The sequence below is a fragment of the Hermetia illucens genome, chromosome 1 (assembly GCF_905115235.1).
Source record: "Hermetia illucens chromosome 1, iHerIll2.2.curated.20191125, whole genome shotgun sequence".
NCBI classification, from domain to species: Eukaryota; Metazoa; Arthropoda; class Insecta; order Diptera; family Stratiomyidae; genus Hermetia; species Hermetia illucens.
Window position 1 is genome coordinate 3,641,957 of NC_051849.1, and position 21,195 is coordinate 3,663,151.

Here is a 21,195-nt window from a genome sequence, read left to right on the forward strand (position 1 = left end):
TCGGAATAAATCATATTGTTCCGATTTGAATAAAATATGCTAATGATATTCTTGTTGAATATATTTCAAATTTTCGTAGGTTGAGACGCTGAGCCCAACTGGTGGGTACCAATGGGAAAAGAGCTCTTTTTGGTAACATAGCAGTACCAGGGATTGTGGCCACTTTACACTTAGTTGGGGAAAAGAAAGACTTCGGTGACCAAGAATATCACATGGATCATGGATGGATCACCTAAGATGGGATGAGAATGGCGCCATGGACCATTTCTCACTGGGACACATCTCGTTATTGTTGGTGTTCCATGGGAAGCGGGAGTGTTTGAAATTTTTCAATGATGATTTGTCTGTACAAGTTTCAGACCCGCTCCTATGATGGCGCTGCCTTTAGCATATGTTTGGAGGTGTTAACTCATTACTTAGTGATTCTCACAATGTCTAGATCTTATTAGTGATCTATTCATCGCACAGATGTAGCTGGAAAGCAAAATATTAATCCTGTTCATAATTGCGATTTCTCGCTTGAGATGTTCGTTTCTGTAGTGACTTCATCATGGCGGGACGCGTGTAGAGCTTTTCTGGTAATTTAATCAAGCGGAAATTGGATAGATGAATTTGGTTTAGGTTTGAAACCGAAAGATTGTTTTAGAAATCATTGATTTTGGCCCCCAGAAAGCAAAGTCAGCAGCTAAGAAATATCCCAAGCTTTGAAAAGTGGGAGGGGGAGATGGGATGGATAATTAAACCCTCTCCTGAAAAGGAAACGAAAAATTCAGTACACACCCTCGTTTGACTGCAGAAATAATTTAGCTAAAAAAAAACTAAAGAAAAGATTGTAGCTGGAAGTTGACAAATAAAGCACGTCCGGAAAAACTTCATTAAGAAGAGGTGAATTTACATAGAAAGATCATCGCCATCAGTTCTGTTCCTTTTCAGACATGAAGTCTGTCATCTCCTAAGTCCCTCATACAAAGCTTAATCACACAGACTACCAGAGCACCAGGTGTTATATCTTTTTTTCAAAATTAATTCTTCTGTTATTACACTAAGCCCGGCAGTAAGTTTTGTTTGCAAAACAAAACCTTATTAAAATCGGTTCAATGTCCGCCTGTCTTTTTTTTTTTTGATGAGGTTGAAATCTTCACACTGGACACACTAGCGTGTGGGATTTTTACTCACTAAAACCACCCCTGACTCCAGCCTTGCCCCGCGGAACCACCATAAGGTATTACATCACGGGGCGGAGTCAGCTCATTCTAGCTTAATCCCATTTCTTCTATACGTGACGCACGTGACCGCGCTTTTCTCCCTTCCTCTGCCTTTCGTAATTTATCTTGAATAGATGCGATCATGGAGTTGACCGCATCCCAATTCTTTTGATGTGCTAGCATTTTCGGCACCACATTTTCTGGTACCAGCACCTCTCCTAGAGCCTCCTCTAGATTCCTCCTTTCTTCCACAAATTTCGGACAGTGGAAGAATACATACTCTGGGTTCTCTGGTACACCATCACAATTTGGACAGTCAGATGTGGTCTCCAATTTAAACGTGTGAAGGTATTGGAGATATCCTCCATGTCCCGTGAGAAACTGGGTGAGATTATAATTAATCTCACCGTGTCGTTTCTCCAACCACTCCTTGATGGCAGGAATGAGCCTGTGAGTCCACCGACCCTTTCCCGAGCGTTCCCACCGCTCTTGTCATCTATTTATGGATCTCTCCCTATCAGTCTTCTTCGTTCGCGATGATAAAGAGGTTGGCTTCGCATTGTATTCGCCATCTCATCTGCCAAGATATCAATCAGCATCATTCCAGAGATGACGAATGCTGCATCATCTGAGACAGTCTTGAAGGCAGAGCATATCCTCAAGGCTGTCCTCCTGTAGACTGCATTCAGTTTGCTAGTGTTAACTGATATCCGCAACGCCTCGCTCCAAACTGGGGTCGCATAGAGCATGATTGAGGTCACCACCCTGGCTATAAGCAACCTAGAGGTATGCCGTGGCCCTCCCACGTTCGGCATCATCCTCGCCAGAGCCATACTAGCAGTGGATGATTTATCACAAACATACTGTACGTGTTGCTTATAGCTGAGCTTCCTGTCTATCAGCAGTTGGCCCAGTACGGAGCCCTGTGGGACACCCGCGGAAACAACGTACTCCTGGGGTCCGTCATCGGTGTCATACCAGAGCCTCCTTTCAGTTAAGTAAGTATCGACGATAGCAGCGAGATAGGCGGAAATATTAGCCTTCGCTAAGGATTTGCGTATTAGATTCCAATTGGCCGAATTGAATGCATTTTACACGTCCAGGGTTACTACCACGCAGTATTTGCTGGTACTACCCTTTCCGTGGATTGCATCTTCGTCCAAGTCAGTAACCAATTTGAGGGTTTTGGGGGCTGCCTTATAGGCGCACTCTTTCTGCCCCTGATCGACTCTACCTGGTAGGCTGATCGAAGACCGGTCAGTTTATCATTCCACCAGTAGTTTGGCCTTCTACGGTGGAATGAGCACCTCCTAAACATGAACGCGTCACATGCTTTGACGATGCATTGAGCCAGATGGACGACTCTTTCCGTAGAGGCGCCTGCTTTATCAGATTGATCTAACTACACCTCTATGAAGGTCTGCTCATCCAAAGATTTTGCAGACCAGCCTGAAATCTTTTTCGATTTCGGGCATGATAGCTCTTTGGCCAGAGGCTCGACACATATCTGAAAGCAGATTGAGTGTTGATCGCTGTGGGCGTAGCATTTGCTGACGCACCAGGACATACCACGAGCCAGCGAAGGGCTGACAAAGGTCAGGTCTACTACTGAGCCTGACCCTCCTTTCTGGAAGGTGTTTACAGCACCTTCGTTAGCCAAAACCATGTTCATCTGCGCGAAAGCTTCTATTAAACTCTGCCCCCTAGCATTTGATTCAGCATAGAACTCACCAGCAATCACCTTTGGACTTCATCCCCTCGCGTCGAGAACAAAATTGTCAAGCATTAACTCGAATTCAGACAGTGTCAACAAGTCCATATCGCCGCTCCACCAGTCAATTCTGTGTCTTGTTATTGGTGTTCTCGGTAAGGTCGTACTTCGCTTGAACACCTCCTTCTCCAGATCCAAATCACTTGTAGCATTATATGCCAAGGTAGCCAAGTTGTTCACCACCGAGGCACTGCAGTCGAGGGATATCGACGACCGGGAGCCCGCTTGCTCACTCCCAAAAGCCCCTGGTACTGGGGTTCCGAGCCCCTGCACCGTAAGTTTCCTCCTTCTCTCGTTTTCCATAGTGGTTTTATGTTCTCGGTATCCTTCCCATAGCCACTTTGGTCCGCGCACCAGAAATGAGCAAGCACTAGCCCATGCACAGTCAGAAAAGAAAAATGCATGAACACATATTTACACATCAATAGGTATGCCGCAATTCGCCAGCTAGGGTCGCTCCTGATGGGAGATCTGGCCAGTTCTCATAGGGATGTCTGTCTGTTTGTCCGGCTGTCTGTCTGTCTTTCTTTTTTTGTTTTTTTCGAGGAGGTGGGAATTTTCATAAGACTCTGGCCTGGGCACGCCAGAGTGTGAGATTTTTACCCACTAAAACCACCCATAACTCCCCCCCCCTTACCCCGTGGAACCATCTTTAGGTATTACATCACGGGGCGGAGTTAGCTTACTTTAGCTAGGTCTCCTTTCGTCTACTCGCGGGGTTCGTAATCGCGTCCTCCTCACTACTTCTGCTTTTCGCAGTTTATTCTGGATTACAGCGATCATGGAATTGATCGCATCCCAGTCTTCCTGACAGGCTACCATTCTCCGGATAAAATTTTCCGGTGATAGCACTTCACCTAGAGTTTCCTCTAGGTTCCTCCTTTCTTCCACGAACCTAGGACACTGGAAGAAAACGTGCGCTGGGTCCTCTGGGACCCCGCAGTTTGGACAATCAGGCGAGGTGTCCAATTTAAACCTGTACAGGTATTGACGGTATCCTCCATGGTCGGTGAGAAATTGGGTCAGATTATAATTAACCTCCCCATGCTTTCTCTCCAGCCACTCCTGGATGGAAGGGATCAACCTGTAAGTCCAACGACCCTATTCTGACTGGTCGCATCACTGTTGCCATCTGCTTATGGATCTCTCTGGCTTTTTTCACCTGAGATAAGGGAGAGATGGACCTGGTGTTATAAATGTTCATCATTTAGGTTGCCAGGATGGCATTATTCCCGAGATGACAAACGCTGCATCGTCTGAGACGGTCCTGAAGGCAGAACACACCCTGTTCTTCTGTAAACCTTAATCAGGTGCTCTGAGGTGGCGGGGAGGAAGACGAGGCTGAACCAAAACCAACTGGCCGAGGAGAACCTCCATAGTGGTGGCACCGGGAGACGCTGTAATCACTTTGGTTTGCCGGCCGTGATTCAGTAGGCGAATGCTCCAAAGACCTAATCTGGGCGATCAGACCCGAGTCTGCACGGGGACTCATCTGAAGTGGCTTCGGTCACGAAACCTTACCAGGGGTATACTGGTACTATGGGAACCGAGGTAGCCCCTGGACTCTTATACTTCAGGAGAATTCCTGTCGTATCTCAGTACAGGTCGGTTGTTTGCGGTTGGCCCCCTTGTGGGAGTTTCATGGGGGCTGTGGTTGTGCTCAAGCGAGAAGAGACCCTCGGGCCTCGACGTGGTGTTGCGTATCAACACGGGTGCCGTACTCCATAGTTCGGTAGAGATTTAGGTAATTCTTGCATCCACAAGTATGAATGCTAAGCCATGCACTTGGTATACACTGGTACCGTTGCGCTTGTCTCAGCGGGGCTCTGATTGTGGTCACAAAATCAATCCGTGTCTTAAGAGGACCGTAGGATTGAGTCTCAAGACAGGTACCTACGTTAAACACCGAGGACTTCACTGTAAACCTTAATCAGTTTATATGCATTGCCTAAACCCTGCAGCGCATTTCCCCAAACTGGAACTGCATACCCTGCACCACCCTGGCTATGAGCAGTCTGCAAGTATGCCGCGGGCCTCCTACGTTCGGCATTATCCTTGCCAGAGCCATACTCGTGGTGGATGCTCTTTTGCAAGTATGCTCTATGTGATGCTTAAAATCGAGTTTTCCATCTCATCACCCCCAAGTATTTGATGACCGGTTTGGAAGTGATGATACGATTCCCGATTCTAAGGCAGACGTAATTTCTTTTGCGTCTTTTCCTCCGCGAGTGCCAATCCAGCACTCTCTAACCAAGCCTTAACAACACTGATTGCTTCGCTGGAGTACAACTCAGCATCCTCGAGATGCTTTGCGACCACAACCAGTGCTATATCATCGGCGTAACCCACCACCGTGGCCTCCGCCGGAACCATGATGTTCCACAGTAGTGGGTCCAGTACAGAGCCCTGTGGGACACCCACGGAGACAACGTACTCCTTGGGGCCATCATCGGTATCATACCAGAGTGTCTGCTCTTTCAAGTAGCTATCGATAATGGCGGCGAGGTAGGTGAGAACACCAATCGTCGCCAGAGACTTTCGTATAAGGTTCCAATTGGCCGAGTTAAATGCATTCCACACATCCAGGGTCACCAACACGCAATATATGCTGGTACAACCCCTTCCGTGAATTGCATTTTCGGCCAAGCTAGCCACCATTTTGATGGCATCAATGGTTGATCTGGCTTTACGGAACCCATACTGCCTATCTGAAAGGCCCCCTTGGCTCTCAACGACTGGAAGAAATTTATTATAAATGACCCGCTCCAACATTTTCCCCATAGTGTCTAGAAGACATATGGGTCTATAGGAGGACGGTTCCCCTGGAGGTTTCCGAGCCTTAGGCAATAGCACCAGCTTCTGCCGCTTCCATGTGTCTGTCCGTCTGTCTGTCACAGTCACTTTTCTCAGAAACGGTTATACCAATTGACACGAAATTTGGGGAGACGGTGGGACCTGTAGACCCCCAGACATGCAGTGAGTGATGTCCTCCTACGTTGAGATTTTGGGGGGTCCCCTATACATGTAAAAGGCGGGTGTAAACATTTTTTTCACCAAATATAGTCATGTGGGGTATCTTCTAATATGTAATAGTCCCCTCTATTCTTCCATTTTAACGCTCCTTGGGAAAGGCCCAATATACTTCTCCCAATTTCCTTTTTCTCTCCCCGACATTCGTTTACTATTCAAAATTTTAAAAATTTGTCATTTCATTTCATTTATCGAAACCTACCACTTGTTTCCTGTCCCTAAAAGTTCTGAAACTGATTTATATCGACTTTTGCATGACCGGTCGAAGGAAAACATCGACATTGCATTCAAACTTGACCAGCTCATATATTTCGGAAGGTAGGCCTAACGATTGATATGGTTGAGGCAAATGAAAATGCATTTTTGCACGAAATCAACGAGACCGGGGACCGGCTGATTAGAGGCACAGTTGATGAGCTGGTCACGTTATTTTAGTTTAGTACTTCGAGGAAAGAAAAATAACGACACGGCAGGATAAAATTATAGTGAATATAAAGGTTTAAAATATTTTTTTTCGACCTAGATAATATACGCGATTATTGTATTATAATTTTATACGGTGTTTTGGAATTGGTGGTCCATTTTTGCTTGTGATCCGCGGACACGTCTTGGACTCAAATTTTCCGCGACTAAAGTGAGTAGGTGTTTTTTCAACCACTTGCAAGGGTGCTAATTATGGCGAAAAACAAATAGGCGGTACCAGCAGCAGTGACAGCCATTCCGGACTGGAAGACAGGAATCCTTCAAAATGCAACACTTAATGTTGTTTTCATTCTTGGCTTCAAGCTTGTTATCGCCGCGTATGGAAAAGATGGAAATTCCTAAGTAGGAATTGTATATTATTGCTGATAAGTGGTCAGCACCGGATCTTGCTTCCGGATCCCGCGGATTAACAACCGTACGCAATGCGGTTTTTTGAAAGGTGCACGTGAATCCCCGTGTTTGATGTTTTTCCAGGATCCGGTGTAGACCCACTCACCGGAAGAGACACGTGAATTTTGTGCAATAACACGTGAGAGAACGAAGTACTCAGAGGACCCCCCTTCCCTACAATCCCGAGCCTGGCTAGCACAGGGGCGTGAAAGCACGTGTCCACGAAGCGCTTCAATGAAGTTTCAAAATTTGTGGGCGGACCTTTATGGTCAATGTCGAATTCCTTTAGATTTTTGGGATAGCTCTCCCCTATTGGTCGTCTTCGTCCACCAAAGGGGTTCATCAACAAACCCAATTTGTCATTACATATTGATAGATCGTAAGAAGATCCAGCTGCTGATGGGGAGCCCACTAGCTATTGGAGAAGATAAAGATTGACTGTCCGACGAGGATTGACGAACCCCCTACGCAAACAGATCGTACTGAGGTTGACGCAAATACGCCGCACGCGAAATGCCCCTCAGCTAATTCACCGGTCTTCCTACCAGAGGAAGACATAAATATCGCACTAATGCAGTATCCCTTGATAGAAATAAGCCAAACCACCAAAAGGCTCCAAAGCAAATATTACAACTTATTCCACAGCACAAGAGACTCTAATCCGGGGAGATCCTGAGCGCGTTTCCAGAAAGAGCCTGTACGCATTTCTGTGTTCCAGCGACCTAACATGGTCAAACTGGAGCAAGCGGAAACGGTGAACATAAATCTCGATCAGCTTCAACAGAAGAACTACAACTTTTGACGTCCATCAACCATCACAGCAGAAAAAGCCAAACTGCAGATAAGAATACGCTTTGGAGCAGATCGAAAATCAACGGAAGAGGTGAGTCTCTTTCTGCTTTTATTATTAACTCAAATCTATCGATGTGTAACAGTGGAAATACGCCAACCTTGTATTTCCCCAGCTCACTTGGGACACTTGGAAGGAGGTTTTTGATCACCACCTTACTAACAGACAATGTCACTTTTTGGGTACAGAGCCAGAGAGTGTCTGACCAAAGATCCCTCTCAGATCACAGTCCAAATCACTTTGTAAGCATTTCTACCCCTTTCAGAGTCCTTTGGGGGATCAGCTGGAGGAAATTTAGTCAAGTTATCAAGGACAAATTCTCTGCTGTACGAGTTCACAACAGGCATGACAAACGAACTAAAGGCAAAGTGTCATGTCCAGCTAAATACAGCGAGAAAACGTTATCACCGTGGTGCACTGAGGACCTGTCCAGCCTCAGAAAGCTCAGAGAGGTCAAAGAGGTCAACATCTGCTACAATCAGAAGTACTGGTAGCCATACATGGACTACCTGAAGAAGAATAAATCGACCAGGTTGGACTATTGTCAAAAAATTGCATGTACCAGCAAATCAGCGAGACTTAGTAAGATTCTGTCCAAGAAGCATTGGAACTCCTCCCTTCTTAAAAAGTCGGAGGGCTACTTAACGGAATCTCCGGGTGAAACCCTGTGGTTGCTAGAGCAAGGAGGACTGTAATTCAAAACCCTGCTTGGAGGGGGGTCGTGTGAGACTATCAAATCGACAACTACCGACAATAATGTAAGCTGGGCTGCAAATTGCTTCTCCGCATATAAATTTCCGGTCCCAGATGGCAAAATTCCAGTCATGCTACAGCAGCAGCAAGGAAGGGGGAGACTCATGGGTGGTTTTCATACTGAAAGTGGGCAAACGCGGCCATGAGTCTACGGCAGACTTTCGGCCAAAACAGCCGTGCCTCTTTTGCGCTGAGGACCCTAGAGCGTGTCCTCAACACTTACTTAAGAACAATTATGTAGGGAACGCCTTTTTGAGGTCGCATCATGCTTACCTCAAAGGAGAATGCACAGAAACCACCCTCCATGAGATAGTTAACACGGTTGTGGGATCACTACAATACAGGCATTGCCTTACTGGAAGCAAGGGAGCATTGAACATTGATAGTACCAACGCGATTAAAAAATTCTTTACCAGTATAAGATTTGGGGGTATCTTAGGCATTGGATAATATCTATGCTAAGAAATAGGACTTTCCAGTCTGACCTAGATTCCTCTGACCACTTGATCAGAACTGTCACCGGTCGCAGGGTGACACCATCTCTCCGGTATTTTGGTTGGTAGTGATGGACGAAATTGATAGCTTAGGCCGACGACTTGGTGGTATTCGTATCAGAGATGTTCCCCTCTATTATGAGTGACATCAATGAAGGAGCGTTGGGAAAAGTGAGCTCGTGACCCACGAGTGCGACATAAATCCAGCCAAAATGAATCTGATTAATACCAAAACAAGGGTACTCAAATTCCACCTCCCACGGCTAATTGAGCCAAGAGTCCTGGATTAGAGATTGAACATAGAACTGAGAGCTAAAAAGCCTGAATAGCCTTCTAGGCCTGTAAGAGGACTTTTGCAAAGAAATGGAGTCTCCAGCCTGGGTTAGTTCTCTGGATGTGGATGAGCCATGGTCCATCCCATGTTATCATACGGTTCTATTATGTGGTCGCAGGCGTTAAGCAAAACGTACAATAGAACTAAGCTGTGCGGATGCTAGTGGAGCTCTGCTATCCTGCCCTCCTACACCTCCTCCTCCTGGACCTTCACATGTCAAACTATGGGAGTTCGGATGTTTGACAACCAAGTCCTACGACCATAGTAATCTCCTAAAGGAACTACCCCGGGAACTTTGGGTATTGCCTACCGACTCCGCCACATGCAAATTGAACTTCACGGGAAACTTTTCTATCGAGTTTCGAACCGGGACTGAGTGGAAGATTCTTCACCGACAGATCTGCGGAGTCTATACATGATTTTCCTGGGATACTAAAAACATGGCTGGTGGATGATCCGAGCCTCAAGCATAGCATTGTCATTCCGGCCGACAACCAAGTGGCCGTTAAGGCTTTATGCTCAGTGGCGACATCCTCCAGGCTGGTGCGACAGTGCAGGAACTCTATGAGCAGTATATAGACGCATGCTCACGGTCACCCTCCTCTTCGTCTCGGTTCATTGGAAGATAGAGGCAAACGAGCGACTCACGGACTCGGCGGATCCTCGACGGGCACAGTCTGTGCCCGCTAGCGACTATTAAGTGTGGAATTACCTGGCACTATTTAGCAGCTGCGGGCCTCAGATGGCGAAGGCTCACCACATGCGTAAAGTCAAGGAAGATTTGACCCTCCCCAGCCGATAAGACCCAATCGAAATAGCTCTTGTGCCAGACGTGTGCAAATGGGTCCAAGTTTAAGGCGGTCGACACGGGGCACTGGCTTATAGAGAACCATGTCACCAGACTGAGCTTAACCTACAATTTGCATTGCCGAAACAACAGAGAGGAGGGAGAAAGCCTCAGATACTGCCTTTCCAATTGCCCAGCTCTAATTAGAACCAGGCATTCTTTGAGAACGTCAGGGGATCTCCAGTTGAAGGATGAGAGTGCTGGCTCCAGTCGCCAATGTTACGGCTCCTGTATCCCAGTACGGTAAGTACAGTATTTCACTACTAATTGTGGGGTTGAATTGAAAAGTCTTCCTGTGCTCTCCCCCGTTTGAACCCTCCCTTCATTAGTCAAAAATTATCTCTGAGTCCATTTCCATTGCAACCATAACAGCAAACCTATCTTGCAACAATGTTAAAATTATGTAGTTAACATCGCGATTGAATCAAAATATATAATGATGACCAATAAAATTGCGATCATCGCGGACCGCGCAGCGGATTGTGATGACCAGGTCCGATGCCATTTTACCCACAAATACCACGTAGTTGCAAATGATTCGTGCGAATCATCTCATAATCATGAGAGTTTGAAAATGTCAATAAAGTGCATGTGGCCATTTACAAAGTTATAAAATCGAAGCGTGAGTAGGCCTGTTATAAGAGCACATTTTTAAGATCGCCAATCTAACAGATTGGATAATGAGCGCGGAGGGGCCCAGACATGTTGGAATCAGGGACGGATGTAATCTGCGTGGGATAAGTTGAAAACCGGAGGCAGTGTTCCCTTCCCTCGAAATTTCCTGCTGGGCTGTCTCTACCAACTTGTGTTAACGAAAAGGAGTGACCTAAGCTCCGACTTTGACAACCCCACCTGTCAGGTATTCCTTCAATTCCGATCCTCTCAATATAATTTCTTAAGCGCAAACTTCATTTGCTCTTCAACCCTTTCAGCATATTTTCCAAAGTAACATCCATCAATCGATCCTCTAACCTGGAGCCATGTAATCAAGTTTCGACGACGCTTCAAGTGGCACGTGTGTTATGATCCTTGCCTCCACGTTGACCACGGAGACAGAGTTCCATTAGCTCCCAACTTTATACATCCACGCAAATTGTAAAACTTCCTTTCAAGGTAAGAGGTGCGCTTACCAATTCACTTCATGATTCGACCGGCGCAGCGAGATAGCTGCACTTCTTTGCTCCCTGCTTCCTTCCATTTTCAAGGTACGGCCAAGACGCTAGATGGTGTGGTGGTTTCCATTCTGCGACATTCCAGTTCCATTGATTAACACAGCAATAATATTATCTGGCCTTTTGCTGTTTTTATTGTTAATAACAAAAATTGTCAATAAATTTCACACATTTTATGGCCCCAACACCACGCTCACTGCAGTTATGACGATCGGGGCAAGGTGTCACGATACCACCTGATGATGGTCCTCAGCTTCTTTCGTCTTGCGACCATGCTGGTCGCGGTGTCGTTAGGGCCTACCTGGAAATGATGCAAGCTTTGATAAGTGCAAGAATCATATTTTTAGCAGAAATGCTAATGAGCGCTCGGGGAAAATTGGAAAATTGCAGAGCCTTGTTGAAGGGTTGCGTCTGGTCTATTGGGGGACGAGGTGGGGCTTCCCCGCAATTTCAACGAGCCATGCGACCGCTACTAGAGGAATGTGGTTCGGCCGCACCATTTCGCCCAAATATGTGACCACCCGTGAGGGCACCTGGAACAACAAGAGATCGCCCGTAGTTTCAGCAGGGAACCTCCTTATTTTCCTGTTGGGTCACGGGACGGTGGGCAATCAAAAGGATGAGTGCTGATGCTTAGCCCTCCGATAATTTCAGAGTTTATATGTTCAGTACGGGAATGTTTACGGACCGGCTAAGTGGACACCTTCTTAGCTGAGAAAAGGATATAACTCCAACGCCTGCGACTCCGAGGTCGTTTTGATAAGATTAACAGTTCTTGCGAACGAGCGCACCGGCCTGGCACTCCTTGGTCGCGATGATGAACTCTTCGAGTGCATGCACAATTCTCGTTGGCGTTGTATGAGTGTGTATTTCATTGTAGCAATGAAGCCGAGTTTTATGCCTGTGGAATCACGAGCCATATATTATCTGGTGGTTATTTTATGGCTGGAATAATGATGTGATTCTTGATCTATGACTGATTTTACGGTCATACTTATTCGCGGACAAAAACCGTTTTTTGCAATTTAATGCCGCCATCAATGATATTTCACAGAGGACAAAATAGTTTTCCTGGTACTTGCATTTGATCACTTCGAATTAATTCTAATAGACCAGGTCCAGTGTAGACAATGTTCCAAATATGGCTCTCATGAGGGAGGTATGCACACAGAGTTGCGTCAAAAATGTCAATGGGGTCATCGCTCTTGTGTACAACATTCCACACACTGCCCTGTCAAAAATATCCACTCCTCCTAGGAGTGAGAAGCTCCTAAATACCAAACAGACCACAGAAAATCCTCCGCAAATCGAACTAAAGGAGACTCCATACAGGTAGTCTCCAAGGCTCAAAAAAGAATAGGTGGACCCACAGGACAGAGAATCATCACGCCCGAGAAAGTTGTCGGGCTGGTCTGTAGAAACTCTGGATAAGCAGGCCTTCACAGAGGAGTGGCCAGAGCAGCCTAATAAGGAAGGGCCTCTACGGAAAGCTATATGGCACAATGTATCACCCAAAACATGTGACGGGTCCATGTCTAGGAGATGCTCATTCCTTAGTAGAAGACCGAACTACTGGTGGAATAGTGAGCAGTGGGGAAGCGTCTATAGAATCGTCACGGAGCAATTCAGAAGCTGTTCATCTCCGCAGATCACGTACCCTACCCTAATGTCCAGAGCCATCCAGGACATTGACAGCCAGAAAGAGGTGGACAATAACAGCTTTCAAAAACCTCTGAATATGACGCCGCCGAACAAAGCTTCGAGTCTGGATGGCATACCGAATAGAGCTCTTAAGCTGGCGTGAAATCCAAATCGGAGATACTCGCTTAGTTGTTTGAAGCATACATATCCGAGGGGATATTTTCTGCGGCATAGAAGTGGCAAAAGTTAGTACAACTGCCTAAGACTGGTAAACCTCCAGTTGAGCCAAGCTCCTGCATACCTATATGTTTTTTGAACACTGTGGGGAATGCTAGAGGGAGAAACAAGGAAACCTTTCAGACCGACAGTATGGGTTCCGCAAAGCCAGATCAACCATTGATGCCATCAAATTGGTTACTGGCTCGGCTGAGCATGCAATTCACTGAAAGGGTAGCATCAGCAAATATTGCTAGGTGATGATCGTGAACGTGAGAAATGCATTCAATTAGGCCAATTGGAACCCAATACAGGAATCTCTGATGAAGATTGGTGTCCACGCCTATCTCACAACTATTTTCAACAGCTGTTGGTATGACACCGATGATGAACCTCAAGAATACGTTATTTCCGAGGGTGTCCCATAGAGCTCTGTACTGAACCCACTGCTGCGGGACATCATGTGCAACGATGTTCTAAATCTTCCAGTTCTGGAGGACGCCATCGTGGTTGGTTACGCCGACAATATAACGCTTTTTCTAGTCGCAACGCATCTACATGGAAGTGATAATACACCCGAGGCTCAGTTATAAGAGACATGTGCAGTATACTTGTGACAAAGTATCCATCGCAAGTAGGGCCCTGGCAAGGATGATGCTGAAAGTGGAAGGGCCAAGACATACTTCTAGGTTGCTTATAGCTAGGGTGGTATACTCTATCCTAATTTGAACAGCTGTCTTTGCCAAGAGCGTCAGCCCATACCTCTGCACAGAGCAGGACAGAGTGCGTTGGACTCATCAGAAGACGTCGCCTAGTAAACGTAGCGGTTTCTCAGATAGTCCGTCAATATCCGTAAGAGATAGTTCGGAACGTGTAAAGTATTGTCAAGTGTGCCTAGAATACTTTTCCATCTTACTAACGTTTCTGAAGTCAAACGTAACGAGGAGCACCACCCCTCGAGCGTGGAGCTTCGCTCGACAAGCGGCATCCACGGCATGCATTACAGCATCGCGTATCGCTTCAGTGAATATACTTCTGATGAGCTTTTCGATAACTTTCCCACCAGTGTCAAAATACAAAGTGGGCAGTATGAAGACGACAACTCAGGGTCGCGTTTCCCTTTGCTGATCAGCGCAAACCTCGCCACCTTCCAACGGTAGGGAAAATGTTCTCTTTCAGGCAAGCTTTGAATGAACGGAACTGTAAATCTGGCCGATGCTGGAACACCAGTTTGTATACCTCTGCTAGGGTACAATCCTGGCGCCTTTTTATTTTTCATAGAGAGGACTGCTTGTTCCAACTATTTTATAGAGAAAGTGGGTAGTACTCGACGTTCTCCACGCCGACATCATCATCCTGTACGGAGTGTGCAGAGAATAGTGCCAGTAAAATGCGGTCCATCTACTCGGCCTTAAGTGAACAGGGTTTCCGTAGAGCCCCGATTTCTCGGATTACCAGTTTTTTACCAAGTCCCCACGGATTCCCATTCATCTCGATGATCAGATCCTGCCAGAAGCCAGCTTTGCTCCTATTCATTGCGCTGCGGAGCCTCCTTTTGGCAGATCTATATTCTGTGTTTATGGTGCATCCCTCCTCCCGTTCGTTAAGACGTCGTGTCAAACGGCGGACGCACCGTCTGTGACACTCCTTCCGGAGCCATGCAATTTCAGCCGTCTGCCAATACACAGAAGATTCGCACATTTCGTGCCCTCCTGAACGACAGTGTCAGTTTCAGGAGTAGGAGTTCCCTCCAACGCAGCCCCTCCTATTCGAAGAGTTTCGACAAACCTCCCGATGGTCACTTCTGCCACGTTCCATCCACAGACAAGGCGCCTGGGTGGGGCACACCGAGAGTTTATGTCAACTACTTCGAGAGGTCTTCCAGAACTCGGCACACGTCCACCAGCGACAACAGAGACTCCGAAGCGAAGGTTACGTTTGGAATACTTACCTCGTAGCCTAGGCGCCGGAACGTTGTAGTGGATGCAGTGTTTAAAACTGCGAGTCTTGTTCTCACCGCAAATTCGACAATTCGTTTCTCTCTGGAGTCTAGGTGTGGCATATTCTATTCAACTGTCCTAGCATTGAAGTCACCCCCGACCAGGACACCACCTCTGCACCCAAGATAGCGCCCTTCAGAGCATCAAGCCTGCGTCGAAAGTCCGATATCGTCTCATTGGGTCCGAATCCAGACAAAGTGGTCCCCTCGGCTTTGGACAAGAACCGTAAGGTGGGTACCGTCCCGAACCCAGGTGGAAGCGGTACCTGATTTGTCAGGGTGCGATGAAGAATGGTTCCTTGTTTCGGTACTGCTCACTGATGAGCACTAAAACAGCTTTGGTCTCCGCAGTAAACTGCGCTAGCAACTCGTGAACGGTTGCACTCCGGTGCATATTGATTTGTAAAATGCAAATTATGCTGACCTCGTCCTAGCTCTTTCCAGTTCTGTTCTGAAGACTGAACACCGCCCCGAGCCCGCAATGTGCGCAACTTTCTCATCAGACGTATCACGGCCCCTACATAGAACGCAACTCTCCTTTTCGTTGCAGGTGTTCGCTTTATGGCATGTCGTCCTTCTGTCAGGTCCCTGACAGGCTGCAGACATGTGCCCATAATCCAATTCCATAATCTGTAACATTTGACTGGGGCGGCCCGGATTCGTATTCTATACAATACCCAACTAATTCTGATTTTCCTGCTTTTTTTAAGCTACCTCACGTATTGCTCGGTAACTTCTACCGCAGCGAGTTTTTGGCTTCGGGAGTTCGCAGAGGTGATACCAATCCGGACATTGGTTACCTCCGGACATTCGCATTTCATGGCCTCTTCTACCTCGTTTTTTCTGTAAGGCAATCAAGGTGTCGGATTTCCAGAGAGCACGTGGGTTCCAAACTAGAAACCAAAGCTTTTTCTCCCAGAAGCCCCTTGACTGCTTCACAGAATGTAGCTTTATTTTTTGTTCTCGGACTTATTTCGACTAGGATTCCACCACCCTTTGTTTTTCGAATGGAAGACACTTCTGCTCCTCTATCTTCAGGTTTGATCTTGTAACGGAATTCATTGATGATTTGCGCAAAAGGCTTGCCTTCCGCCGGCTTAATAAGCAGAGTTGGCGGTCAAGTTCTCATTCGTCTTCCCACCTTTACTTTTAGTGCTCTATCCTTCGTGTCCTTAATTTTAGGTAGAGGTTTTTCTGATGGCGCGACGTGTCGTTGTCTCTTGTTCCTCTTCGCCTTCTTCTTTTGAGCTCTGGAGAGTGCCTGAGTAAAGTTTCCTTCAGATGTCCGTTCCTCCTTTCGTTTTTTCCCCAGTTCGCTCTGCAATGGGCTGTTTGCGATCCATTTAGTACTCGTAGTGCTCTCGTCGGTGGCGTGGTTGTCTCTGCTTCCCGCGGATTTTCTCTTATTCTCCATGTCCGCCTATAATATGAAATCCTGCCTAGGAGCTCCTCCAGTTCCATTAGTCAGTTTTTCACCCTTTTGCTGACGTTTTTCTGGAGGAAAGTCGCAGATCGCATGGGCTTCACAACTGCCGCGCATTTCTTAATAAGCCTTTCCTCTTCAGCTTGGGCCAGAGTATTCGACAACCCTCTCACTCGGCTTATATCCGAAATCATTTGGTTAGTTTCGCCAGTTTCCACTGTGCTACTTTCCGCAATTATAACACTGAGTGGTAAGGTCTGGGTTCCTGTCTCCGTTGTAAGTGCTGCATCACTCTGCGAGTCCTTCTCTTATGCGCGTCCCGATGTCTCGTCGGGTGTTTCAGCCCTTGTTGCGCTGGGGCGAGCGGCGCATTTTAGTGCTGCGAATAAACGCAGCCAGCTTACTCTCTATTTCCACTATTTCCTCGTTGGATTTGTTTTTGTCCGCCATTTAAGTTGTTTACCAGCGCATTGTGTGCAAGGGAAGGGGCCGCAATAGTCAGGAACGGGTACACCCTCGGGGACAAAGCCCCTACTCAAGTTCCCTGAGGCCTAAGCTACGATTAGCTGATCCCGGAACTCATGGACAGATCAGCGCTCGCGCGGAGCAACGCGGTCTACTAATACCGGTTCAATGCACACTATCCGACCAGGGTCCAGAAGGGGTTGGCTCCTGATACACGCCACAACTACCGCCTGGACAGAGCTAGGCTCACATCATCCCATCGACGTCGACAATGAGTTGTTGACGGCTCCGAGGACTCCCAGTGTGTCCCGGCGTGTATCGTCATTAGTAGTTCGCTCTTCATTATGCCAGCTACGGGGTGAGAACTACTTGCTCGGGCACCTCGGGGCCGCCACTCCCCGTACGATCCAGCGGCATCCGCTTCCCACCAGCGGAATTGCTCCCACGCAAGTGATTCCTGGCCATGTTGCTGAAAGATGTTGCAGCTCGTGACTCGCCGGCCGACCGTTGAATATATTATTGATTGCAGAGGTTGGTTGGCAACTGAGCTCTTGCGTTTTTTATCGTATTTTCCGACAATCGCCTGGCATATAATGTGAGGTCCTTTTCATCCCCCTCCCGCAATATTGGTCAGAATATGTATGCCCTTCTGGTACTGGCTCTTAAGCAACCCGCTTCCTGCTTCTTAGTTGGTTTCCTATAGCCTTGCCTTTTGGAGACCCCCATTGACCACAGCTTCAACGTAGGTGTACTGCGGCTGGTACTCATTACGTCCAACGGAACGATAGTAGTCTCCAAGCTGGAAGCAGCAACAACGCCTCCTCTTCATTTATTGTCAGATTCTTGGGTTTTAAATAGAAAATAGCTTCCCATTGACCACGCTTAAAGTCCTATTAGCCTTTTTTCCAGCGTAGGGAGTGAAGCCCATGGTGTTTTACGTAGGCACCTGTTGTGAGACTTAATCCTACGGTCCTCTTAAGACACGGATTGATTTTGTGACCACAATCAGAGCCCCGCTGAGACAAGCAACAACGGTACCAGTCTATACCAAGTGCATGGCTTAGCATTTATACTGGTGGATGCAAGAGTTACCTAAATCTTTACCGAACTATGGAGTACGGCGCCCGTGTTGATACGCAACACCACGTCGAGGCCCGAAGGTCTCTTCTCGCTTGAGCATAACCACAACCACCATGAAACTCCCACCAGGGGGGCCAACCGCAAATAACCGAGCTGTCCTCACATACAACAGGAGTTCACCCGAAGTATGTGAGCCCAGGGGCTTTCCCGGTTCCCATGGTACCAGTATACCCCTGGTAAGGTTTCGTGACCAATTTGCCACTTCAGATGAGTCCCCGTGCAGGCTCGGGTCTGACCGCCGTGATTAGGCCTTTGGAACATTCGCCTACTGAATCATGGCCGGCAAACCAAAGTGATTACAGCGTCTCCCGGTGCCACCACTATGGAGGTTCTCCTCGGCCACTTGGTTTTGGTTTGGCCGATAGGGTTGCCGCCCCATCTTCCTCGCCGCCACCTCTGAGCACCTCCAGCGTAGGGTGGACAAACCCCTGGCTTTTGGTTCAGCTCACCGCCCGCCATTTTTCGTCACATACAACAATTCGACTCAAAAACGTTTACCTTTTCTTAGGATTCAGAGGTGAAAGGCACGCCTCGAGTTGTGTTTCTTTCTGCAGGTCCGATAACTTGTTCAATTGTTTATTATTTGCTAATTAATGTTTCCAGGGATTCTCTTTTTCGTGTGTTAATTTTAGGAGCAATGAAATGGCGTCAGAACCGAAACATTGGAAATAATGATTCCCAAACTGTCAATGGTTCTGATTTGAGCTAGACACCCCTCCATGGACACAATCGAGAAGGTGACCGACTGAGAGCTTTTTGAATGCGAACAAAGTCGCTTTCCCAACATCCGAACTACTCACCTGAGCAGTGGAACCGGTCGCTCGTTTTGTTTATTTGCCGGCGTTCATGTTCTAGATATTATTGAGGAGAAAAAGAATGGAATGCAAAGATGGTTACGTTGCACCAGACGATACACATACGCTGGGAAAAGGTTTAGGGAGTGGGTGGGGCACGGAACCTCGTTCAACACCCTTTGTCCCAACAAGACCGATCCTCCTCAAATAAAATGAATTTTTAACGAAAAATAGACTTTATTGATTTGACAATTGTCCATTCAATATTTTATTTATTTCCTAGCTACCTCGTAGTTATCCACGAACCATCTGACGCTGCTTTCCACGGCCTCACTGAAGTCGGTGAACTTGAATCCTGGGAGAAACGCCCGCAGCTTCTTATTGGATGCAGTTTTCTTGTACTGCCCGTCCGCCTTGCTGGTGTCGAACTCGAGCTTGCCCTGGAAGTCAAGGAAACCGTCAAAATCAAAGACAAGCAAGCATTGAATCAAGACACTCACCTTGAATTTAAATGCTTTTGCCACTTCCCGTGCTGCATCCGCGATTGTCACCTCGTCCTTTTCGTCAACTGCAAGCAAATTACGAGTTACAGGCGCTCGACAAACAAAACCTCCCTTACCTGAAAGGATAATGGGCTCGACACTGTCGTAGTTCCACATCACCCAGACCATGAGCCTGGCCAGGTCCAGGGAGTAAATGAACTGCCGCAGGGGCTTGCCGCTCCCGTACACCGTGAACACCTTCTCCTCCTCGGGGAGGTCGGTCTCCTGCGAGTTTATCAACTGGTGCATGCGGTAGATCATGCCAGGAATGACGTGGCTCACCACTGGACGGTAGTTGTCGTTGGGCCCGAAAATGTTACAAGGAATGATCGAGGTGAAGTTGCAACCGTACTTCTGGTTGTAGGCGTGGTTCTGGACGTCGACCAAGCGCTTGGCGTACGAATACCCGTAGTTCGACGGGTGCGGCGGCCCATCATGGAGCATAGTCTCGTCGATTGGGTACGTCGTCCGGTCAGGGAAGATGCAGGTCGACAAGCACGAGACCACTTTCTTGCACTTGTGCTCATAGGCCGTCTGCAGGACGTTGTCGTTGATTTGTATGTTTTCGCGCTGAAAACGAAAGGCATTCAATTAACTCCACGTTACGTAGCTATCTTTCTGCGGGAAATACCAGAAAATCCAAGTTATTATTCATGTTGTCGAAAAGGCCCCCGACCTTCGCCGCCAAGTGGATGACATGCGTCGGCTGAACCTTCTCGAAAAGGCGTCGGGTCTGGTTCACATCTCTTGAATAAATCCCATCGATAAGTACTTGAAACACTTGCGAAATTGCGAGAAATTACCTCAAATCGGCGTCTTTGGATGTGGCAAAATACCACTTCACGTCCTCCCGGTTCTCCTCAGCGGCAACATCTTGTATGGCTTTGCCCACCAGCCCACTACCGCCGGTCACCAGGACAACAGTGCTCATGGCAGTTTGATACCCGCTATTTGTTAATCTCGCGAGAATAAATGGACTAATTCAGAACCATGAAATCCACGTAGAAAAAATCGAACGCCGACATCCAGCTGTCACCCGGCAGCTGATTATGTTGAAATGACATTTCAGCTCCTGATGTCAATAGCACTTCAAATCTGCCCCCATTCACAATGGCCAATGCCAACAGGTGCCGATATCGATAATGACCCGACCCAGGTAATATTTGGCTAATAAAGAAGAATAAAGTGAACCCATTTTGTTTTCTAGCCCGGCGGTCCACTTTACATTATGACAACAGGATCAAAATATAAATTATATAAAGTGTATTTAATTTCCATGACGCGAACCAAATTGCATCCAAGATTCCACCCGTCATCACTCTACGATATTAACCCAATGTAGGTATCTGAGCCAAATTTTCAAAATTGAATATACCAAGTTCTTTTGTTGAAGTGCAAACATCTCCCCAAATGGTGATAATATTAAAATATATCCCAGGAACACATCAAAGAACATGTAGGGAACAGGTGGACGGGTGAAAGTGTTTGCATTGTTTCTCGAAGTTGCTCAATGAATGCGTTCGGCTCAATATGTTTACCTTAGGGCGCTATGAACTCCTGCGGAATCGTAATCGTTGTCCCGTGTGTTAGAGCACTTCATTCAAGACTGAAACGGTACACTATAGGATTACAATACCCTATAAGAG

At 47.1% G+C, this 21,195-nt stretch overlaps 1 protein-coding gene across 1 annotated transcript; it reads right to left on the reverse strand.

Annotated features, from left to right (window-relative positions):
• Nucleotides 1-19,224: 19,224 nt before the first annotated feature.
• LOC119654173 (probable GDP-L-fucose synthase) lies at nt 19,225-20,610 on the reverse strand. Its single transcript, XM_038059359.1, has 5 exons — nt 20,353-20,610; nt 20,181-20,295; nt 19,627-20,119; nt 19,508-19,575; nt 19,225-19,447 (listed from the first exon to the last, which is right to left on the reverse strand). The coding sequence occupies exons 1-5, from the start codon at nt 20,478-20,480 to the stop codon at nt 19,280-19,282; spliced, it is 972 nt and encodes a 323-aa protein (XP_037915287.1). The 5' UTR covers nt 20,481-20,610; the 3' UTR covers nt 19,225-19,279.
• Between the last annotated feature and the right edge of the window lie 585 nt (nt 20,611-21,195).